Below are 24,895 nucleotides of genomic sequence, written 5' to 3'. Positions count from 1 at the left end.
ACACAGTATATATTAAAAGTTAAAAATGCTAGCATTAAATTTTCAATGTACATCAAATTCTGATACGGAATGAACAAATGGAATCATTTATTTGTTTACTCCCAAAACTCTCAAACACCAAGATTACTCTTTCATGGATAGAAATTGTTGTTGTATTGGCTATACACATATGAACACTCGTTTAAAGCCAAAATTTTGGTATATGCAAAATGTCAACAAGTAAAAGGGATTTATTACGGAGCAGAAACAGTATTAAACTCTACAATATAGAGCATTTAAGAAGTTCTTTCACTACCCCTGGGTAGAATTCCAGGATCATGGATTTACTATCTTCAGCTCCCAAGTCAGCAATTTTCCATTGAAACCAAACAAATGTTTTCCTCTTTATTTATGCTGCACAATATACTATGATTGTTTTAGTTCTTCAATTTTTTTGAAAAAAGGAAAGCATCATGAGCAAATTTTGTGCAAAATCATGAAATTGATAGCCGAATGGATTCTTTCAATTCTGAGAATGATGATTAAATGCATTAGTATACTGACCAGATGTAGAGGATGAGCCAGTCCATGTTGCTTCTGATGAATGAATAAAAGACCGGGGATCACTTGAACTATGAAGTGAAATTTGATCATACTGGTTGCTCAAGACTTTTGATCTCAATTCATCACCATAAAATCCTGAACCCATGACCAATTCACGAACAGGAGTTCGACCTTCAAGCATACCTACTACTTCAGACATTGTAGGTCTGAGAGCAGGTGAAGTGTTAGTGCATAACAATGCTACTTTTGCCATTCTAATCACTTCTTCCTTCTTGAACTTGGAGCCTAATCTTGGATCAACTAGATCCATTAGGTTTCCTTTTTGTTGTAAGACAAAAGCCTGAAACAACATAAAGAAATTTGAAAAAAAAGGGGCTAAAATATATATATATATATATATATATATTCCCTAGGCTAACAAACAAACCATGATGTAACATGAATTGACAACAGTTTAACATTCAAATGTTTTACAAATTACTTCTCGCTTGTTTATGGAGCGCGCACAAAAAAAAATCCGGAAAGATTGGCATCAGTATAATGTTTTGAAAAGTTCAACTCAGAAAAAGAAAAAGTAAGAAACTTGGTTTCTGTTTGAAGCAAACAGATATTCACGTTTAGTATCCTGGTGCATTAGGTGTGGCTTTTATTCAAGTGCATCAGAACTCAAAAGAACATGATAGAGGATCTTACCCAATCTAGAAGACAGACGAAATCTTCATCTGGTCGATATTTCATGTTGTTCTTCCCAGAAACAATTTCTAACGCAACAACCCCAAAACTGTAAACATCTGCCTTCTGAGTTAAGTAACCCCATAATGCATATTCCGGTGCCATGTACCCTCTGTAAAAAAGAATGTAATATATGAAATTTACATCAATAGAAGAATGTACCCCACTAGACTTATTGGGACTGGAACTGTGAGGAAAAGATATATGCATAATGCGTCTTTCCCATGCTTTTATAGCAGGCCTTTCCCACATCAGTGACAACATTATGTTTATATGCTGTCGTGGATTTTATGCCATTATACATCTAACGAAATTAAGTAATAATTCATTTCCAATAAAAAGATATTATTTTTGTTTGGAACTGATAACAATCATGGCATAATTGCAGTTACTTTCAAGACATGAGGAAATTAGGACTACATATTTGCCACATGCTCATAATTGTGGTTCGAGATCAGATAAAGAAACAAAGGCATACTGCTAAAGAGCATGCAACAAAGATTAGTGAAGGATTAGAGAAAAAGGGTAGCTCACATAGTTCCAGCAACTCTGGTGCTGATGTGTGTGTTCTCATCTTCATCAAGCTTGGCCAAACCAAAATCAGAAATCTTAGCATTTAGCTCTCCATCAAGCAGTATATTAGCAGTTTTGATGTCTCTATGAACAATTTTCAATGCAGATTCTTCATGCAGGAAAGCCAGACCTTTTGCAATGCCAATACAAATCCTTTGCCTAGTAGGCCAGTCCAATTTAGACTCTGTTTCCTCTGTTTCTACAACCAGCATACATGAGCAATTAATAAAATTCACCACTGCCATTTTTTTTTTTTTTTTTGTCTTCTTTTTTTTATTTATTTATCAAGGTGCACAAACTACATATTGAAGAAAACAACAGAACAGCAAGCTTACCAAATAATGCATGTTCCAGGCTATTGTTTTCCATGTATTCATAGACCAATAATAATTGATTCCCTTCAACACAACATCCATACAACCTGGCAAGATTTGGGTGTTGTAAAACAGAAATCATGCCTATTTCATTTAAGAATTCTCGATTTCCCTGCTTTGATCTAGAAGAGAGCTGCTTAACAGCAATTAGAGTACCATCTGATAGTGTTCCCTGAAGTAAGAATAAAAAATAATAGTTGTTTTTACAGTTGATCATTCATTTGCTAACGTCAAGTAAGAAAAAGAATATAAACAGTTTTCAAGAATAAATAGGATATAAGCAATGTAATATACCTTGTAAACTGTTCCAAATCCACCAGCTCCAAGCTTGTTAGTTGGATTGAAGTTGTTAGTAGCAGCTTTAATTTGTCTGTAGGTGAAAACACCAGTATGCAGATCTAAACCTAATAGTTCTGTACGAGGAACAAAGTTAAGTAAGTCCAATTAAAAAAAAAGGAAAGAAGTGAAGGGATGAAAAGAAAAACCAGCTTTTTTATTTTATTTTTGCACAGTACCTTGTTCTTTGACTGCCCTGCCTCCCAAATAACCTTTCCACCAAAGAGTGCCAGTAATAATGAGAATGAGGAACAATGGCAAAACAACAGCTCCAGCCACAATGAGTTTCTTCCTTTTGTCTTCACTGGAAATGGGAGGTTTGAATTCTATGCAAAATTATAAAAGAGCAATAGCACGGATGGTCAGACTTCACACAAACAAGTCCACAAAACTATGTAATATTCACTGCCTATAATATATAGATATGCATCTGCAGTATGTCATTCTAGTACATGCGCCATACAAGATAGCACAAAATTCTATAATTTAAAAGGAACAACTAACCAGATTCTACATCAATTGCAGATATGAGAGAACCATATGTTCCTCTCCTTGGGATAGCTGTTGTCCCTTTCCCAGCCCAATGAAAGCGGATCTCTAAAGTTCCATCCTTAACAACTGCTCTAAAATCCCGAATGATCACCTTATCTACCCCTTTTGCTTCCTTTGCAATATCAAAATCCTTCAACACGAGATCTTCCTACAACATGCAAATTTAATCAGATAATCTTCCCTTACAGATAAAGCATTTCAATAACATTGACTACTCACCTGGATATAAACATCAAATATCCGTCTCCCAAGACTGTAGAAGGATCTGTTATCCCTCATTACTATCTCAGCAAAATGAAGCTTCACACTGTAATTTCCATTTGCTAAGCAACGTGCATAGTATGAAAGAGAGAGAGGGGAAACACGTGCTCTCATATACAATTCAGAATCCTCCATCCTGAGGATGGATGAATTTTGGGCTGTGTAGTCGCTTGAGGATCTGTTTTTATCCCAGAAATGTCCAGTACTACTAATTTCCCAACTCTCCCTAATTGGAACATATTTTGCTGCAGCTGTTGGCTCTTCATCCGCTTCATAGGTGATGCTTCCAATTTTAGTTGCACCTCCACCACAATTTATATGCAATGAATATCTGTCTATATAGAGGTTTCAACATATTAATAGTGATCAGTGATCAGCCATGAGCAAACATAATAGAAGCAGCATGTGCTTTGATGCAGAAGAATGAGTACCTTTGGAACAAACATAGTTTTTCAGACATTCAGCAGGTTTTCTGAAAAATAGTGTAAGAAAGATCTATCAGCTAATGTTAAGAAAATGGAGTTCAGAGGTTAGGGATAGCAAAGTTCATAAAGAAGAATCTTACGAGTCGTTGACTCCTGAGGTGCTTTTGAACAAATTCCTGATTAATAAACAAAAAGATAAGGTTTAGAATGTAAAAGTAAAATGAAATTCTTCAAACAAAGAAAAATACGTTGTTCTTACAGTGTATCTCGACAAGTAGATGGCAAAGAGCTTTCAGTAAAATTATTGTGAGAAATATCTATTTCACTGCACAAAACAATTAAACTTCTTTTAACATGTTTTCCCCAAATATTAATACTTAAACAATGAATTGTTGACAGAAAATTACAATTGGCTGCTATGTCAATTATTCAGTATGGTTGTACACGAATTTTTGTCTTCTTCTATTGCTAGAAGAAGAAATCTTTTGAACTCTTTCAAGTTACATTTAATTTATCAGTTTCCACCAACGTGGTTTTTATCTCTCTAAATCCACTATGAACAGCCAGGGCTACTCATATGTCAGGCACTAGCCCAGTCTCAACTTTGTGAGGCAGTTAAACTTTTTTTCCCCAAAATTTTCTACATTAGAGGCCCCGTGGAGCAGGCAACACAAGGGATTTAGCTTCCCCAACCCCTAAACCCCACCTTGCCAGCATAAAAATTAAAACAACCCTCTTCATCCATAAGCAAAATAGTTGGCTCCAGCTGCGGGATTTGATCCCAAGTCTTCATTAAACTTAAGCACTTGGAAGGACACACTTTTGCTACTGAGCCAATTTCTGGGTTCAATCCCTGAGACTGGATGAAAAAGAATTATGCGGATGAAAGGCAAAAATTCAACACCAATGTCCACTTCCATGTTCCATATAAAGCAAGAACAACATCGAAAAATTTTTAGTAGATGATACGGATTCATGCATTCCATATGGCAGAATGGAATCTACAACTGAACTAAAGAGGTGAATCTTTGTCCAGATCAGGAATTTACACACATAATCTATGTTTGTAAGGCTACCTGAGCATGCATGCACAACAAATATATATTTGAGTCAGAAGTATAATTTCTTTAGGACGGAATAATAATACATAATCAACATATTTTCATGCAAAAACAAATGCAGGATTTAGGAAAACACACATACGCACGAGTATCTCCATTTGTCAGCCAATCAGGGATGGATCCAGAAAGCAAGTTGCTTGTTAGATACCTATTCATCAGGCAGCATCATGTCAATTTGTTAGATAGCAGACACTCATCATTATACTTCGTGAAAAGGAGAAAGGAAGAGAGTAAAGAGAGAGAGTCAAACTTTCTCCCCTCAAAAGGCCATTATTGACTTTCAAGGTTAACTTATATGCTATCCAAAGTGTTACAATATATAGTGTTATAATTTTATATTATACAAGGAAAAGGAAAAGAAAGTCTCCTCTCAGTTTATCCTTCTAGCATCATTACTATTTCAAAAAGCAGTACAGAGCAATCAAGGAAATTTGATGTTTATTCAATGAGAATCAAACTCAGATTTTCATTCATAAAGCACAAATTTTCATAAAGATTCATAAAGCACTTGTGCAGCTGCTGATCATGGTAGGATAGGGGCATCCTTGATAAAACCAAATTTAGAAGGCGATCATATTATAAATAACAGTTAAGCATATAAATTTAAGTTTTTTTTGCTTCTGCTAGATGTGTTGTTGGACTTCAAAAAAATATAAAGCTACAAAGTGAGGTGTCAACTTGTTAAATTTAAATTTTGAAACATTGAAAGCCTCCCTATGCACTAGAAGCTATACAATCTAACCACCATCATGAATTTAGAAACTTACACATTCTCCATTTTCGTTAGACCTTCAAGATCTGCCAAAAGACTTCCCCCCAATCTGTTGAAACTGAGATCTCTGCATGGAAATATTTCTGTTTTTTAACTAAAACAACTGATGACAAAAATCTTTAAAAATTAGTTTGCAGGGAAAATAATAAGTCAATTATAATCTTAATTATAATAAATAATAAGCCTCCAATTTTTCTTGTATAAATATAGGGAAAAAAAATGGAAGCAAGGGAACAAATGATTACAAAATTTTCAAATTTGGCATTGCTGCAAAAAATGGTGGGATAGATCCGGATATATTACAATTCCTCAACATCCTGCAACATGAATTATCTTCGCATAAGCCAAATTACTGCAGAAGATATATTCTTATTTTAAAGTATCCATCAACGTCAATAAGGACTTACAACTTATTCATCCCTGTCAAGTTTTCTAACTGCGGAAACTCTGAACCTTCTCCTTGTAAGTCACTAATCCTTCTACACAATATAGAATAAGAATAATTGTCAGATACACAGTTTTCAACTTTCAAAAGCACATGAGGATGTAAGGATAAGTAAGATTGTATGAGTGATCAACTTAAAAGGCAAAACTTACAGTTCAGTTAAATTATTCAAAGCAGAAATGCTAGAAGGAATGGGCCCTTCAAGACCACTAGCTTGGATTTCTCTATTAGCATGCAATTCAAAAGGGATTTAGAATTAAGAAACTAGCATATTAGATTCAGAATTTGAGATAGGAAAAGGCACATACAGTTTCTGAAGATTTTTCCAGCTTTGAAAATAATTAGGCAATTTTCCAATGAAGTTGTTGCTGCTAATCCTACTGCATATGACCCAAATCAAAAACTAGATTAAAAAGAAACAAAAGTTAAGAGATTAATTCGATAAAAAAATTTTAAACCTAACAGCATTGCAACATTGTCAAATGTTACAAAGACTTACAGCTCAGTTAGCTTTGTCAAATTTGTGAGAGCCACCGGTAATGTTCCAGTCAGATTGTTTGCGCTAAGAACGCTAAGAGCAAAAACAATATATACAAATAATAATGTCAATTTACTATTTATTATCAAAATCAAAGACTATTTTCTGACAGAAAAGGTTTAAGGGACTAACAGAATCTCCAAGTTAACCAAGTTTCCAAGCTCAGGGGGAACAGTTCCTGAAAACATATTTGTCTCGAGGCTCCTGAATAAATTTTAGCTCAAGATTATCACAAGCTAATCACGTAAACAGTTTAAATTACTTTCTACTGAAAATGCAATAAAAGAGAGAGATCGAGCTGTCATACAAGATTCTAAGTGTCACAATGTTTCCCAAATAGCCTGGGATTTGTCCTGTTAATCGGTTAGCAGAAACTTTCCTGCAGTGCATATTAATTCAGTACAAATGAACATTCATTAGCGATAATAACGTTGACTTGCAGACACTGCTTACAGGATTTCCAACTTCATAGAAGCCCATTCACTTGGTATATTACCGCTGAGGTAGTTCCGATCAAGAGAACTGTGCACCAGTAAAATTGTAATTGATATAAGCTTCCAGTCCATTCTACAGGTGTTAAACGGTGTACACAAATTGATCGAAATTAACAAACTTCTTACAGGTTAGTAAGGTTAGGTAGTTTCGCAATAGCAGGAGGCAGCACACCAGCAAGATCTTGTCTATCAAGCCTTCTGTATAACAAGAATCAAGGTCCATAAATTCCACCACCAGAATTTATAGAAATTCCAAAATATAGTATTCCAAATGAAAAATGTAATTATAACTTCTCATTGACCTAGAAAAGATAACTAAGTAGCATTTATTACCCTTCCACAACATCAATCCGTATCACACCAGTCTCAAAAATTATTGAGTAATACTTTTGGTTAGTTAACCGCTACAATTCAAAAAGTAATTTGAACATTGAAATATGAACATGAGTTACATAAAGTTAAGAGGGATCTAACATGCTCACTACATGGCATTCTCCATCAGGGAAAGAACAATTGCAAATCACTCCATTTGATGCACTTCGGTCTGAATTTGGTGTGGCCCAACTTGTATCGTTACTGCAAAAATCTACGTTAAAGTTCCAGTCTTTTTTCCCCAATTGTGTTGCCACTTCTTGTAAAGCTTCCACTGCACATACGTAAAGCTTGTCACTTTCTGCATTTTGAGGGGTTAAGGAGAAAACCCATTAATTGATTTACCTTCAGCATTAGGAAGTTGCCCTTCTTGTGCTTTAACTTCAGTTGCTAACATGGCCATGAAAATCAGCAGTACAAACACAACTGAGCTAAAAAAAGTTCTTAAAATTTGAAGGAACATTGCCATATTCTCCTTCCTGAGCTATGCCTATGAGCTGCAAATCAATGAAATGGTCAGTAGACGGATAGTTTAAACATGGATAATCCCCAGTTGAGTTACTTGCGTGATTCTTCGCTGTAATGTTACCTTCTCGAATGAAAAGTTTATATCTTATGGGTTATGTGGCTGTACTGGGCTGAGATGATGGATGGGTCCACATGTAATAAATATAATATCTAGTCAAGGCCGCGAAGACTTCACTCAATAGTCCACTTTTGGCTGGTCCTTGGTCGCCTCCTAGTGTACAAAACATCACTGCAGGTATTAGCTCTTCATGGCATGTGCATGTGGATGGAGCCATCTTCCAAGACGTAGGACTTGCTGGTTATGGGTTTGTTTTTGAAGATGATGATGGTCATTTCCTTCAAGCAGTTTCAGGATTCTATGACGGTGGTGGTGATCCTTCTATTATTGAAGCTGTCGCTCTTTGAGCTTGTCTGGTCCACATCCGTAACTTTTGGGATGGTTATGGATTCATTTGCCTGGATTCTCTTTTAGTTTTTCATGCTTTAAAATCCAAAATATTAGAATTATCTTATTTCGGTATTGTTACGTCAGATTGTAAGTTCATTCTAGATACTAGGCCTGATATTAAGATTATTTGAGTACGTAGACAAGCGAATATTAACGCTCATATTCTTGCTAGAGCGTCTTATCGTTTTGCTCGTACTCAAATTTGGGACCGCGTCCCCGATTGTATTCGGAATTTTTTCCTTGAGTGAATGAATATTTTTTACTCTTTCAAAAAAAAAAAAAATAGTCCACTTTTGGCTCTTAGCTTTAGCCATCATTTAATTAAATAAGAAGCACGTGCTGCTGTTGCAACATATCCATAGCCGGAAGTCCGGAACTTTGTTCATTGCTTGATGCATTTTGATTAACAAGTTGTCTTTTTTATTAAACATTTATGTTATGTTATGTTATGTTATGTTAGACAAAGACGAAATAGGGTAAAAAAATCGAGAAGACAGTTTTTTCAAAAGATTTCAGATTTCTTTTGAAAGAGAGGGAGAGGAAGCCATAGCCAACCAAGAGAGAAAGCAAAACATTAATTGACCAAATTCTTTATCCATTTCAAAATTAATTGCTTGCAGTTACAGGCAAAATCATTATCATGGTCCTAAAGTTCAAATTCCCATTATTTTTACAGGCAGTCTATGCTGCAGTGAATTGTACTCCCTCCATTAAAAAAACAACAGTACACTTTCTATTTTTACACGTATTAAGAAATAACAATTATTATGATTAAAATGACAATTGTATTCATATAATTTTCCTATTATTCATCTTAAATGACATTGAAATTTAAGAATTAAAAAAAATAGATGTTGGAAGAGCACCAGTAAGATCTTGCCCTTTAATAAATCTGTGCATTAAAAGAATTTAGTATTAGAACCTATCAAATAGAATGGGTAAAAACTTAATTGGATAATATGTTATAAAGAATTATTCTTTTACATGCTAATAACATGGCAAGCTCCAAGTGGGTATGAGCAGTTGCAGATGACACTATTGTTATACAATGGCTTATCAGCTGATTTTGGTGTCTGCCAACTTGAGTGATTACTGCAAAGAGCCACACTAAAGTTCCAATCTTTTTTCCCAACTTGTTTTGCTATTTCGCGTAGACCTTGGACTACAAACACAAATCAAATTCTCATATATTTGATTTTCAAATTTTGGGTTATTCGCTGCCGGTTATGAAGTTATTACAGCTAGTTATACCTTCATTTTTAGGAAGATACTGAGCTTGTGCTCCAATGTTTATTGCTACCACCATGCACATTATCAGGAAGATAGAGGTGGTTCTCAAAGTATCACCACATCTTGCCATCTTCTTGTTTCTCTCTCAGTCACTTGGAACCCATTTGAAAATTTGAGAACTTTTATAGACAAGTTCAATAATTTGATTACTGATAAAAAAGATAATTAAACTATTAATGTTAATTATTATATTTTGCATTAATAATCTTTAATCATAGTTGTATACTAGTAATTTTTTTTTTAAAAAAAAATTACAATATTGTCCTCCCTAATAATTCGTTTTTATTTTACTAATGAAAAAACAAAACATCTCAAGCTTTACTTAGATAGATGGAATGTCAAGAAACTTGCCTGAAGTTTGAAGATGGACCTTACATATAAGTTGAACAATAATCTTTTTCAAATGTGAAATTAACGACCAAATAATCAGAATATTACAAGATATTGAATAGTAAAAAATAATATTTTTTAGTTGAAGGAATTAAATAATTTAATAAAATTAAGTTTCAAAAATAAATCAATGACTTTTACAAATAATATTGAAATGTGAATTGAAAATGAAATTTTCTCTATCCTGTTTGGGCATGTCATTGTGGAAAGGTCAGTCATTACATCCTACATGCATGCATTATTGGTTAGAAAGCATACTGATTTATTGTTGCGGATGGAGACACAGCTGTGGCTGTGGTGTTGTTAAATGAATGTATAGAAATTATAGCTTTGGAGATGGGCGTTGTTGACCCACTAAACAAATAAATATAGGGCCTTGTTTGATTTGTAGAAAATACGAAATGGATAAATTTTTAAATATGCAAGTAAATTTTGACTCATTAGCATATGCCGTACGTACTGCTGCTGCAGAGAATATCTGAGTTTTTTTAGCATGGATATCCTTCCAAATTGACTGGTACTGGGCAGATCTTAAGGCGCAGCTGGATTTGCTAACTGATTCCTTCACTTTGACACAACTCAGATTCAGAAAGTTGATTTTTTTTTTTTTTTTTTTTTAATTTGTAAAATTATTATGATACTATATTAACAAACAATAGAAGCCCAAAAAAAAAAAAAAATCTTGCCTCTGGTGAGGTTCGAACTCACGACCGCTTGCTTAAAAGGCAAATGCCCTACCACTGGGCTACAGAGACTTGCTGATGTAATTCTAAAATTAAGATCTATCTAAATAATATAGGAATGGCCATAGAAGTTGGAAAGGTGAACGGAAAATTATGTGGAGGTTTAGAAGGAAAAATCAATTAGGAAGTGATCTAACGGATCTTTCGAGGATGACTCAAATCGCATTTTTACAAAATATTTGAATAAATTATATTTATAATTTCATAAAATTTTACAAAATATTTACACAATATCAATGCATCCCCACCTGTATTTAATTATCAAAATTCCAATGAGCAATTGCTCAAGAACTTGTTTTTTCTTGGTGACAATGGCTCTCTTCAAGTGTCCAATTAGTACCCAGGTACAGTTAGGGTTTCTATTCTGGATTGATCTCATAGGTGTTATGGTCAGATGAGGAAGAGCCAAATGTATGTGCTGTAGTTGAGTTTTGGGTTTGACTCCCACTTAAACTTTGAGAGTGTTTGCGGAGGTCTTTCATGGCCTTAAACCTTAAATCTTCAGTGTAGCCACCTGGTTCTGGAACCACGTCCGGAACGTCCGTTCGGCCTTCGAGCATGTTCACAACCTCGGACATGGTTGGTCTGATTGTAGGGGATGCGTTTGTGCACAACAAAGCTACTTTGACCATAATTTCTGCTTCTCCTTTGTTAAACTCAGACCGCAATGTCTCGTCAACAAGCTGCATCAGATCTTCACTTTGTTGCAAATAGCAGGCCTACAATATATTCTTTCTTATTCATTATTTAAAATTTTCAGTTCATCAAAAGTTTCTGCAATTAGAGTAAACGATAACAATTTCTTTTCATGATCATTTCAAACTCGGTAAATTGTGCCGATGGAAACAATGTTAATGCAGTGAAAAAGTAAGCTTACCCAATCTAAGAGACAAACACAATGATTGCTTGGCATAAAATTATTGTTGTTCTTCCCGCTAACAATTTCCAATGCCACAACTCCATAACTGTAAACATCTGCTTTGTCGGTCAGGTAACCCCATAGCGCATATTCTGGTGCCATATACCCTCTGAAAATCAAAATTGTGATTATTTTTGGAAAAGAAAAATTAGTATCACTTGACAAAATATGATATTGCTAACTCCACAAAATCAAACGCAGAGATGTTTTAAGGAATGTGATTACTGACATGGTTCCAGCAACTCGGGTGCTGATGTGGCTCTTTTCATCTTCATCGAGCCTCGCCAATCCAAAGTCGGATATTTTTGGGTTCAAGTCCTTATCAAGCAGCACATTAGTAGCTTTGATGTCTCTATGAACAATCTTAAATCTTGATTCATGGAGGAAAGCAAGACCCTTAGCAATGCCAATACAGATTTTATGCCTCGTAGGCCAATCCAGGTTAAGCCGTTTATTTTCATTACCTACAAATCATCCCACAAGAAAATCTCATACATAACAGATCATATTCACATATAACATTGTTCAAACAGACTCACCGAACAAAGCACGGGCAAGACTATTATTTTCCAAGTACTCATACACCAGCAATAATTGGTCACTCTCAACACAAAATCCATGCAGCTTGACAAGATTTGCATGTTGCAAACAAGAAATCATTCCTATCTCATTCAAGAATTCGCGATTTCCTTGCCTTGATTTAGATGAGAGTTGTTTTACAGCTATAACAGTTCCATCAGACATTACACCCTGCATCATAACCACTACTCATAACCTCATATAATTGAAGAAGAAAACAGTGTTAATACTTCAAATAGGAATAGGGGAAATTGTTGGCTAAAATACCTTGTATACAGGACCAAAACCACCTTCTCCAATCTTGTTAGCAGGATTGAAGTCATCAGTAGCAGCTCTGATTTGTTTCAAGGAAAAGGTCCCTGTCGGCAAATCTAGTCTTTCACGATCTGTCCAAGGAAGCGCCAAGGGATTGTCAATTTTTAATTTAACACCAAGGGGAGTTATAGTTAGATGAAAACAGCACAAGAAAGCAAATAAACTCCAGTAGGATCTAGCAAGTTATATTAACAAAGTAAAGCATGGCTACGAACCCTTTAAGAAGGGTACCTTTCATCTGTCAACAGAAGCATATGTCTATATACTTTCTTTCCCTTTTATAGAAAACCAGAATGCTATATTTGTGAAACATTTGACCCATCAATTGTTTACATAATTAACTTAGTACTATAACCTGGTTATTAACACTGTTATGATAACCAGGATAATCATCATTATTCAGCTGAAATATTGTTTTCACAAAAGAAAGTTGGAATATCATATGGTTTTTTCAGGTCTTACAATTAAATCATACATGCGCAATTCTTTCAGCATCTGCAAGAAGAAATGCTTTCCAATATGGAATTTCACTAAACAAGGTATATATTAATATTGTATAACTTTCGTTCTCTTTATATACAAAAAAACATTTACCGTTCTTTTTTCCCCATTTTCCTGGCAAATAGCCTCTCCACCAAAGAATTCCCAGTACAATGAAAATAAGGCACGATACTCCTGCAACAACTCCAATAGCAGTAGAAGCAGTTCCCTTCTTTCCAGCAGCTGAACAAAGTTTCAAATCTGCCAATCAAACAATAAATTACATCAAACTAAAATTACCTTGAACAATTGTAAAATAGCAAGGAAATACTATATAGAAGACTCACCAGAAGCTACAGAGATGGCTGATATGATGGGACCATAAACCCCTCTGTCAGGAATTCTAGTTGTTCCTTTACCAGCAAAATAAAATCTGATCTCCAAGATATTATTGGTCACGTTGACATCAGGTACTGGTACTACTAAAGGCTTTTGAGCACCACCAATTTCATCTTCAATGTTGAAATCTTTCCTTACCAATCTTTCCTGTGACAATGTAATAGTTACAACTTTATAAAAGTTTAATCAGTTCTGTTACAACTTCATAAACGTCTGATCAATTCATAAATGTTTGATTTCATAAGTGTGACAATTTACCTGAATATAAATATCAAATATGCGCCTCCCCAGACTCTCATATGTTTTGCCATTAGTGAATTGTATTTCTGCGAAGTGAAGTTTTACCATATACTTCCCATTTTTCAAACAGTAATGGAAATATGTAAGAGAAATTGGTGTTATGCGTGCTGTTGAGTACAATTCCGTAGTGTTTGATGACCACAGAGACACAGTATAACGAGTATTTTGGTAATCATAATCATCCATAAAGTCACCGGTGCTACTGAATCCCCAGTAACTTTGCTCATTTATAAAATATTTTGCTGTACCACCTTCAACTGCTACATCTCCTTTATATAAAATGGATGTTTTGTTTTCCTTGACGGTTGTATCTTTTCCACCACTGTTAACATGCAAACAACTTGAATCTGCAATCACAGAAATAAATAAGTAAATGAAGAGAATAGATGAAGCATCTGAAGGTAAATTTACTGGTTCTGAAGAAATTATGAATTAGGCCGTGAAACTTAGAATTAAATTTTACAGCTGTCAATACCAAAATCAAACTTGAAAGAAATCTACTCACACTGAGGACATTTGAAAGTCTTCAAACATGGAAGAAGCTGTCTGCTATCAGAAAGCAAAAATGAAAATAATTTAGCATTCCATCTACAAAGTGCATTAATAGAAAATATATCTAACTTATAAATTCTTCCATATTTTAAAGTAAGGCTCCAAACAAAGAACAGAACAAAATAAGAAGAAAGCATCTTACGAGCTGTTCAATGCCGTCGAGCTTCGATATAGGTTCAAGTTTAGGTTCCTAGTGAAACAAAAAAAATGAAAAAACAACTCAGATCCAAAACTATACGAAGCCAGACGACACATTGAGGATAATTACTCGAAGATTATCTTTACATGTTCTCCCGACAAGCAGGTTGCTCAGGCCCTTGTAATGTAAAGTTATTATATGACAGGTCACTGTGTACAAGCATCAGGAAACAGAGTCAGTCACTTGGCCTAAAAATTTTTAAACCAAGGCCATATATTGGTTGGCGAAATAAATAAAACAGAGGCAAACCAATTCACTAATTCAGCATTCATAACAATGAAAAGGATAGGAAAGGAGACAAATATAAGAGAGAAACTGACAAGACAAATCTTGGAAATAATATTTGAGTTAAGATACGTACATGTTGCTTCCTTCCTTCATGATTGAATCTGGCACATCTCCACTTAGCAAGTTGCCAGTTAAAAAGCTACCCAAGCAATCAAATTAATATCTATATCAGTAATAAACCACGGAAGCAATTATAAAAACTCTGATATAAAAATTGTGATTTGTATTGGTGTAGAGTTTATGACACGGTCCAAACCAGAAAGCCAGCTTATCTATGAAAAAAAATCTCATATATGTTTGTTTAAGTGCCCAAAAGCATATACACATTCCTCAATTTACATACATCAGCTTTGTACTTAATGTTCAGCTTGTTTGTTAAGATCTTAAAATATATTAATCTTTGCAGTGAGGTTCATAAGAATTTAATCAAATCAAGCCAAAAACACAAGCCATATACTTACACAAATCTCAGTTTTTCTGCAGGTATGGTATCTGGAAGTCTCCCAACTAACTTGTTGAAACTCATATCCCTATAACAAACAGAACATAATAATGCCAACAAGTAATAGTTTTCTTGCAGTCCTGCTACCGAAGTAAAATTACTAATGCCTTGAGCTGACCAAAATAGAAAATAGAAACAAAAGAAAAGGAAACATAGGTTTTATGTATGTGCCATTTACAGATAATTACTAATAAAGAATATAACAAACAGTTATAATTTAGGATGCGTACGCACCAAGCTTTACATTGGTCTACTTACAGCATTTCCAAATTCTTCATCTTCCAGATGTAGGCAGGAAGCTTCCCAGAAATGTTACAGTTTCTCAAAACCCTAGCATAAATAACTGAATCACATTACATCACCATAATCAAATGAAACAACTACAGTATATATGCCTTGACAGCAAACTCAGCATACAATCTTGTTATGTCTGTCATGTTACTTAGGTTAGGGAAACCTTGGCTTGGTCCTTGTAAGTCACTAATTCTCCTGTAATAATATTACCCAAAGATGAGAAAAAAGAGGATGAAGGCGCTAAAGAATAATTGCATCATATAAGAGTAATAGGGACTAGACTTAATACTTACAACTCAACTAAGTTATTCAAAAGAGAAATATCTGATGGGATGGGCCCCTCCAGTCCACTTGCATGCATTTCTCTTTGATGATTCACATTTTAAATAAGAACCATTACAAAATAAGAATATGTAACTCAAAAATTGGAAATAAAGATAAATAGAGATCTTACAATCTGGTAAGCTTTTTCCAATTCTGTACAAAGTTGGGAATGGTTCCATTAAAGTTGTTATCATTTATCCTCCTGCATTGTTCGATCAAAAGCTGTTTATTTGACAAAACTAACAATGTAAATGATTGTATCAAAGGAGAATGCTATAAAAGCTTACAAATCAGTTACGTTAGTTAGCCTTGCAAAGGACACTGGCAAGTTTCCAATGAACTTGTTGGAAGAGAGCATCCTGAAAGTACAAGATTACACCAAGAGATTGTCAGAATACACAATATCTCATCCTTAGATAATATTTTGCAATGTAAGGACCACGGAAAAATATGACACCATACAATGTTTGCAGGTTGGTTAACTTTCCAAGTTCAGAAGGTATAACACCAGAAAATTGGTTGGCTTCAAGGGACCTGAAGAAAGACCAAAAAGGAAAAAGAAAGGAGTATAAGTAAGTTATTGAGACTACTAAGATAACTGAATTGTCTGCCCTTCAATGGTTTCCAATGCACTGAACAGGGAACTCAGAAATCATTGATTACATTAATAACCTTTCCCGTTGATATGAAATCATATTAAATGTGTCTGTGATCACCACAATAATTCCATGAAAAATGGGGAAAAAAAAAAAATCAGCTGAGGTTTGGAAGGAACTTACAGATACTTGAGAGTGGTAATATTTCCCAATTCCTTTGGAATCTCCCCAGACAGGCGATTTACAAGAACAGAGCTGCATGAAATAAGCTTGTCAGCGAATGATTGGAAAAGTCTACACTCAATTGCATTTAAGTTGGTAAATTCTCACATTAAAGTCAATCCCAATGAAGCCCATTCGCGTGGTATAGAACCATTAAGGAAGTTGTAAGCAAAATCACTACAATAGAAAGGAAAAGTCATTAAAATGTAGCTAAAGATTTTCATTTGCCTTCAAGTCTAGTAATAGCATGTTGAACTAGAAAAATCAAAGAAGATATTTGAACATTTCAGGAGATTATTACATTTCTTGGATGTAAGGAAGCTTAACAAGTTGAGAAGGTAGAACCCCAGGAAGATTATAACCTTTGAGCATTCTGAAATAAAGGGGAAGTCAAATTCTTGGTATTAGAAGCCAAAAAGAGGAGAAAAAAAAAAAAAAAGCAATCAAGAGTACATTAATCATGACACCATTCTAACAAAGGAAATAGGCTGAATTTAAATTTTCCATGATGAAAGTTGGTTTATTTCAAATGTATTCAACATTACACTTATGTAGTTCATGTCAACAATGCAAGAAACGAAACAAAGAAAACAAAATCAATATTCTTCGTTCTTCAAGATTCTCTTACCTAGTGGGGCTTGCCACAATAAATTAAAACATCATGTATCGTTAATTACTTTCCTTTATAATGATAAACGCAGTTGCTCCCACATACATCTACATAATTCTAGTATAAATGTGAGTGATGGTGATGTATGCATTTGCTGAGACTTAAACAAAATTAGAAATCTATTGTTTAATGGAGCTTCCATTCTCAAGTTACAACATCCGGAGCTATCCTAGGATGCATTTTGTAGACTTAATACACAACAAATATACTCTGTGACCATTCCCATCATATCAAAACAACAGCAGTAAGACAAGCGTATTATATAAAATAAGCCTACAATTTAAGGATGCAGAACCTATTTAACTAGCTATGTACTGATTTCTATTGGATGCATGTTGCATTCACTTTTGGGGCATGGCAGTGGCAGATAGACATTAATTATATTAATGTTTGCAATGTAAAGTATACTTCTTGTTCTTTAAAAAAAAAAAAAAAAAGAAAAAAAAAAAGGCTGCTTATGCAATAACATTGCTGGACTAACAAATGACATGTCTTATCGTAATATTTTCCCAACACACAACAACAATAACAAGAATGGAAGCAAAAATGGATGCGAACATAAAATAAGCTCCAAACAAAAGGATACTGAAATGCCCTTAAGCACATGGATTGCATTGGCATTGAGGGAACTATACATCTTTATGACATGACAATCATTAACGTTCCCATTATTGCATTGGCATTCTATGTTGTGCTTCGCATTCGTAGGCGGCACTGGTGTTACTCCAACCGCATCAATTTCACAAGAATCAGCATTAAACTTCCAGTATGTTGAACCCATTGTCCTTGTAATTTCTTCAAGAGCATCAACTACACATAATCCATAAGCAAATAAGAATCACGCAAGAGTTTAGCATATGAGATGAACCCTAAAGAAAAATGCATATAGAAATTCCAAACAGAGCAATATAACCAGTGAGATGACTGCACTTAGAATTTGACAACAAGAAAAATTTGAGATGAAAACACGTGATTGTTTTGTGTTTTTCCTTTTCTGGACGCAAGATCCTCGTATGTCCTGAATTGTTTTTATAAATTTAATCCACTTCCTATTCTAGCATGACCTTCTATTCCCAGTCACAGTTATGGTACAAGATGAAAAAAATCGTAAAACAACTCCAGTAACTACAGAACACCAGAAAATGCTTATGTTTCAATGTCATTGCATAGAAAATTCATTAAAAGAAACAGAATTTCACTCGCAAACAAATGATAAAAAGATTACACCTTTATTACATCAATTTCCAAACAAACAAAAACCAAGCATCAAAATTTCTAAGTTCCTTCATTTTCCCAAATTGTCTCAGCACTCAAACAGAAAACTCCTTTATAAAAACTCCAAGTAACCCGACACGTAACGTTCAAATCTCACTCTCTTTCCTTTCCCACAAACTTAGAGCACCAAACAAGTTTTTCCTCCATTAAAATGCAAATAACACAAAACCCAGAATCTGGAATTCCAATTCCTTCGCAGTTCTGTGCAAGTTTTCAGCTAAGCACGCCCAGACAAATGTAATAACCAAGAGAGAGAGATCACAGACACTCACCTTCTTCTTGGACCAACTTTGCCCCCGTAAATCTCAGCAACTTGAAGCAACTGAGAGCAATAATCAAGAAAACAAAGAGCTTCATGGCAAGCATGACTTTCAAGAACTGGAATAACAGAATCAGCTGAGAAACAACAACCCAGTTGGAAAGTTTGTAAATTGTAAAGCTGATTTTACAAGTTTACAAGATGTGGTAAGAGTAATAATTCAAGCAGTTGCGAAATCCAAAGGAAAAATAATCATGTCAGAGCCATAAAATAATAATAATAATTCTCTCTATGTATAGTAATTAGTTTAATGCAACTGTGGATGTGTGACTATTTGAAGCAAGTTTATAAAAAATAATTTCCTCAAAGTAAAGACATTGGAATTGAATTGGATAAACTGTTTTGGTTTCAGTTTGGACTTTGATCTGTCTCTTTCATTAATTATGAATTTGTATTCCTTCTTTCATTTATTTTATACCATTAAATATCTTTTTTATAATTGTAGAAACCCCATATTAAAATTTCATACTCACGCCTGTTTTTTCTTTTTTCATTTTTCTTTTTTCTTTTTGGCATAAGTGTTTAACCCATGATAGATTTATGTGCTAGTGCATGTATCTTATTGAGTTTTTGAGTGAATGATGTTTTTTTCTCAAAAGATGGCTTTCTTGAAAGTTTAAAGTTCAAACTTCAAACTGCAGAGTATTTTCCAAATTCCAATTGAATGCTACGTATTATTATATGATGTAACTAGTTAATGAAAGGCAATGTTGAAGAAAGGCAAGATTTAAGAAGTTGACTCTCCACAGCCAATAGACATATTTTTGTTATTTATAATTTGTTTTTTAAATTAGCTTTAAAAATTGTGAGCATTGAGTGGCTATAAGAAAATTGGCAATCTTCAATCGCGCTCTTGCAATCATTACACGTGCATACAAAATCTGAATTCATTTACTATAAAAACAATAAAATTTAAACTACTACATTTTATTTCTAAAATATCCTTTTAAATTTATAAATTTTATTTTCCAATAAAACAATGAAATGTGATATTTTTTATAAATTTTGTGAAATCCATGTTTATTATATTCAATATTTCATTAAAAATATAAATCAAAATTACTTTGTTAAAGTTCAATATGTCATTAATCTATAATTCCGCCCACAATAATAATTTTTAGGTTTAAATCGATAAAACAATAAAAATCTTACATTGAAATTTCATATATTTTTTCATGTGAATCCAAATCAAGTGACATGGAGAAGTCATTACCTTAAAATATTCAAAATCCGTACAGCTCATTGCGGAAAATTATGGCAAAATAACAACTACATCTAGCAAGTTGGTGAACAATTCTAATTATCAAGGAAAATTATATTTAAAAAAAATAGGATTGGTGATAAAAGTACATTAAATTCCGATTTAATATTTTATTAAAGTTTATATATAAAATAAAAAATTTAAAATTTAGAGTCGTTATTGATACGAGAATAATAGCAATAATAATAATTCTTTTTAATGTACTAATAATTGTTATTATTATTATAAAAAATAACAGTAATAATAAAAATTCCACGTTGTTGTTTGTTAGGTAGAGAGGGAAGAAAAAGATTGTAAAAGGAAGTTAGGCACCGATAGTTTTGGCTTTTGCAAGGAATATCAAAAGGAGAAAAAACAAAAAGCAATATCTTCTTCTCAAGATAAGAACAGCCTGGATTTTATTTGACTAAAATTAAATGAGTAATTAAATTTGCATTTCATCCACAGTATGCGCTCACATGGCAATATTATAATTATTATGAAATTGGGTTGTTTAATAATAATATTATACAATTCCAAAGCTTTCCAAATCATCCTGGTTGACGATCAGAGTCAGTCATTGAGAGGATTTATGTGGAAACCTCGCTTTGGCTTTCCATCTACTTGTAATGGCCACTTCTGGCTGTATGGTTCGTATATGAATCATTATAGATCACTGGTAGAAGCATAGGAAGAATCATGTGAAGACCTGACTGATTTAGTGTTATGGTCCTGAATTCCTTGCTATCTGTCACTCATCTCTGTCTTAAAATGATCCTTCATGACTTTAAACCTCAAATCTCCATTATGATCACTTTCTTCAGGGATTACATCAGGTATGATGCTAGTTCCTTCAAGCATGCTCACTACTTCAGACATGGTTGGTCTTAAGGAGGGTGTAGCATTTGTGCATAAGAAAGCCACTTCAACCATCCTTTCTGCTTCTACCTTGTTGAATTCAGATCCTAGCCTCTCATCCACTAGTTCTAGTAGGTTCCCACTTTGCTGTAAGTGACAGGCCTGAAATGGAAGGGTATTTGTATTTGGTCATTAGGAAGTCTTGAAACAAGAATATGACAAATCATAATATGGGAACATATCTTTTGCTTTATCGACATGAATATTCTTATTATCTTCGCTTTCTCTTATAGGAATTTAAGTTCCTAATCTATCCTATGGTGTCTGAATTGGATGCGTTGTTTGTCAAGCATGGAAACAACCAAAGAGAATAAAAATACTTCAAGGGAGCTAAGATATATGAAAACCTAATAAAAAGATGTAAGTATAGCAGAATCCAAGATCAATGCACATGCAATTTGAGGAGCATGAAAGAAATTCTAATATCTTAATAAACAAATGTAAATATTCATTGTAGATTACCCATTCCGGAAGACAGCCTGCGATTCATATTATTCTTCCCACTTACAATTTCCAATGCCACAATGCCAAAACTATAAACATCTGCTTTGTGGGTCAAATAACCCCATAATGCATATTCTGGTGCTATATATCCTCTGCATATAGAAAAATTATGTACTAATTAATTTTTAAACCGAAAGGTTAGCAATTTTAACAAATGCAAAATTACAATATGCACAAAAGTTTTTACCATAAAAAAGCAAAATGGCTTACATTGTTCCAGCAATTCTAGTGCTGATGTGGGTCTTTTCCTTGTCATCGAGGTTAGCTAACCCAAAGTCAGTTATTTTAGGGTTTATATCCTTATCAAGGAGAATATCGGTGCCTTTGATGTCCCTATGAACTATTCTTAGTCTTGATTCATCATGCAGAAAAGCTAAACCTTTAGCTATTCCAACACAGATCTTTTGCCTTTTTTGCCAGTCCAGTTTCAAATGGTTGCATTCTGGGCGTCCTGTGGGAAATCATCCAAAGAAATATTTTCTTTTTCCAAAATATCAATCGTGTTAAACTTCTAGGATGAAGGTTTTTTTTATTGTATATGGCACTGGATGTTTTACTTACCAAATAAAGCACGGGCAAGACTGTTATTTTCCATATATTCATATGCTAGCAATAGTTGATCTCCTTCTATACAGCAACCGTGAAGTTTCACAAGATTTGGATGTTGCAAACATGAAATCACGCCTATCTCATTCAAGAACTCACGATTTCCCTGAGTTGATTTAGATGACAGCTGCTTGATAGCAATCATGGTACCATCAGCTAACATACCCTGCATCTCATTCATGGAAATATTATTTTCAGTAGAACCTTTCAAAAGTAATCCAGGTTCAAATAGCACTAGTGGTGATAACCAAAGGAAAGCCACAAAACCTTGTAAACAGGTCCAAATCCTCCTTCGCCAACTTTGTTTGCACGATCAAAATTGTTAGTGGCAGCTTTAATTTGCTTCGGGGTAAAAGAAGCTATTTGGATATCCAGCCCTTCAAGGTCCGGTCAAAAGAAATAAAAAGAAGATGCATTGCACATTCTGACTGGTGGATAAATATAGAATTATCATTAAAATATGCCATGTAATGGTTGTGATGCAGCATCACAACCACCAATCTGAATACTATTACCAGAAACCTTGCTGATAAAAAAAAACTAGTTTAAATGTAAGTAAAGAAAGACGTACTAGTAAATGTGATTTTCATGAACAACTGGTAATATTTTATCAAACTCTATCAGACACTTTCCACATGGCTGATTCAGGTCTATCACAATGAGACCAAGATCACAATGTATTTTTTTCATAGTGCAAAGAAGCAATCATTTGAATCTTCAATTTTGAATTTAGTTTGCTGAATTTAAATAAAATGATATTCTTTTGCGTTTAATGATTTGGGTTTTTGGAGAATTATGAGGCTATCAAAATCAAGAATTCATCTTTTTGCTTCACATATAATTTGATTTCCGCACTTTATCTTTATTTTATATATCTTATGCCTTGACACCATTTGAACATAATTTCGAACTTGCATATGGCCATTAAAAGCTTGAACTTGGGTAACTTACAGGAATACAGCGTGGCAAGTGTTGTTCTTGAACTCGCAGCTACAGGTGATGTTTATTTGCCCACCCGTTGCGCGATCCACAGGCATTATAGACGCTGAAACTCTAGTTACTGGCTCCCAATTTTTTGGTAATTTGGTTTAGAGCGTCCACTACATGCACAATATCAGCATTTTAGAGCACATCCTCCATTAACCACTGGTCTATCATAAAAAAAAAATAACTTTTTTTTCCCAAAAAAAAAAAAGATTATTCAGTTTGAGCAATAAATAACTTTTTTTTTTTTTTCTTCTGATGCTTATACTTTATTGATCAGAGAACATACGTTCCTGGCATCAAGAAAACGGTGAACAAGAACAGATTCTTCTGGTGTATATATTGAAGCTCTACTTTTACCAACTAGCTGCAAAGGAGAAAATGGAAAAAAAAGAAGACCATACCCTCATTTTGAGGCAGAGTGACAGCAGCAATTCTTTGAGTTTGAGTACATATGCAACTCAAAGCAAGAACTGATAATAACAAATATAGGGGACGAACATAATAGAAGTCCCGAAATATGCTTCTTGTTTTCTGGATTATATTATCCAAGGCTTTTAGCTAGCAACATTTTACCTATTTAGGTGAAATCAGTTGCTGCTCACTTCTCACGTACTATGTGGGTCCAATGCCTCCTCATTAGTACAGTAGTACAGTACATGAAGTAAAGCAACTATGTTTCAATAACAAACCCATATTCCATTAGTGTTGGTCAATGAATCTCTAATCTGAGTATTAGACAGAGATGTCTGCGGGCAATTCTTTTATGCGTTATCATCTAATACAATTTACACTAATTAAAAAGCTCCTCATGTTTATATCATGTAACTACTCGTGGTGCAAATTTTCAAACAGCATGTATGACTTGGGATCAGTTTGCTTTTTTCCGTGTGGGGTCTGAGATTAGGTACAAACAAATTCCAATTAAAATTTTCATATGGCTATCGACTGGTCTTTCTGCTTATTCAGAAGATGAGAAAGAGACAACAACTCAACAAGTCAACATGTAGCCAGCCAGGAAAAGGCAATAGCTTTGACCCAGAAAACTCAAAATGTTGGCTTGGACTGGTCTAATTTTCTTATATTATAATGAAAGAAATGCCCCAGGAAGGCAAAACTTGCCAAATTAAAGAATTACACCGGGCTAACTCAGATTGCAAGAAGAAAGATGAACACAGGTGACTGCGCGAATTATTTTTCAGTTAATACGATGCCGTTGAACTGCCGTGCCTTCCTTAAAGGACGACCTTCCCTGTCAGCCTTATTGCCAACGACGTCGTTATCTTGAGGCAATGTCAGCTTGAGGCAATGTCAGCGGTTGGGATAGTGTATTTTCACGTAATACGCTGTCGTTGCAACACCAACAGAAGCTATGCCTTACAGTATATGATGATAAAACCGCAAATTTTCATAGACAATTAATACAGAAAAAAAAAAAGAATACAAATATTATGCTCTAATCACAAGGTTGAG

The 24,895-nt window shown here is 34.2% G+C and overlaps 2 protein-coding genes, 1 non-coding gene and 1 pseudogene across 7 annotated transcripts; all 4 read right to left on the bottom strand.

The window, feature by feature from the left end:
• Positions 1–70: 70 nt before the first annotated feature.
• On the bottom strand, positions 71–8,385 carry LOC105650163 (putative LRR receptor-like serine/threonine-protein kinase At1g07650). Of its 4 annotated transcripts, XM_089716583.1 has the most exons (26): positions 8,128–8,385; positions 7,884–8,035; positions 7,641–7,812; positions 7,293–7,364; positions 7,126–7,194; positions 6,980–7,051; positions 6,805–6,876; positions 6,634–6,705; positions 6,443–6,514; positions 6,287–6,358; positions 6,097–6,168; positions 5,935–6,006; positions 5,685–5,756; positions 5,000–5,065; positions 4,056–4,121; positions 3,937–3,972; positions 3,803–3,843; positions 3,330–3,706; positions 3,063–3,258; positions 2,738–2,884; positions 2,517–2,635; positions 2,184–2,394; positions 1,810–2,047; positions 1,237–1,387; positions 544–883; positions 71–405 (listed from the first exon to the last, which is right to left on the bottom strand). In XM_089716583.1, the coding sequence occupies exons 2-26, from the start codon at positions 8,005–8,007 to the stop codon at positions 389–391; spliced, it is 3,018 nt and encodes a 1,005-aa protein (XP_089572709.1). In that variant the 5' UTR covers positions 8,008–8,035; positions 8,128–8,385; the 3' UTR covers positions 71–388. The 4 variants fall into 4 exon arrangements, with proteins under 4 accessions (XP_089572709.1, XP_089572711.1, XP_089572710.1 ...); XM_089716585.1 differs by lacking the exon at positions 8,128–8,385 and having other exon boundaries at positions 71–393; positions 7,884–8,121; XM_089716584.1 differs by lacking the exon at positions 8,128–8,385 and having other exon boundaries at positions 1,810–2,041; positions 7,884–8,121.
• A 2,492-nt stretch (positions 8,386–10,877) lies between these two features.
• On the bottom strand, positions 10,878–10,949 carry TRNAK-UUU (transfer RNA lysine (anticodon UUU)). Its single transcript has one exon. It is a non-coding gene; the product is annotated as a tRNA-Lys (tRNA).
• Positions 10,950–11,102: 153 nt separating this feature from the next.
• Positions 11,103–19,574, bottom strand: RKF1 (receptor-like kinase in flowers 1). Its single transcript, XM_089716582.1, is given in 24 exon segments — positions 11,103–11,656; positions 11,815–11,965; positions 12,086–12,320; positions 12,396–12,606; positions 12,703–12,821; positions 13,345–13,491; positions 13,578–13,776; positions 13,888–14,276; positions 14,435–14,475; positions 14,624–14,671; positions 14,767–14,829; positions 15,042–15,107; positions 15,430–15,498; positions 15,729–15,800; positions 15,888–15,959; positions 16,058–16,129; positions 16,219–16,290; positions 16,376–16,447; positions 16,551–16,622; positions 16,868–16,939; positions 17,015–17,083; positions 17,208–17,279; positions 18,212–18,386; positions 19,124–19,574. Coding segments are annotated over 24 exon segments (3,021 nt in total). The 5' UTR covers positions 19,218–19,574; the 3' UTR covers positions 11,103–11,287.
• Positions 19,575–20,800: 1,226 nt separating this feature from the next.
• Positions 20,801–24,154, bottom strand: LOC149492345 (putative LRR receptor-like serine/threonine-protein kinase At1g29720; annotated as a pseudogene). The gene is made up of 7 exons (XR_016318912.1): positions 23,827–24,154; positions 23,390–23,538; positions 22,706–22,866; positions 22,394–22,604; positions 22,043–22,283; positions 21,791–21,924; positions 20,801–21,430 (listed from the first exon to the last, which is right to left on the bottom strand). The product of XR_016318912.1 is annotated as a putative LRR receptor-like serine/threonine-protein kinase At1g29720 (transcript).
• Positions 24,155–24,895: the final 741 nt, after the last annotated feature.

This window comes from Jatropha curcas, chromosome 11 (genome assembly GCF_041381405.1).
Source record: "Jatropha curcas cultivar XTBG-Jc1 chromosome 11, XTBG_Jcur_1.0, whole genome shotgun sequence".
NCBI lineage: Eukaryota > Viridiplantae > Streptophyta > Magnoliopsida > Malpighiales > Euphorbiaceae > Jatropha > Jatropha curcas.
Note: the sequence above shows the minus strand (reverse complement) of the source record. Positions and strands in the feature narration are given on the sequence as shown.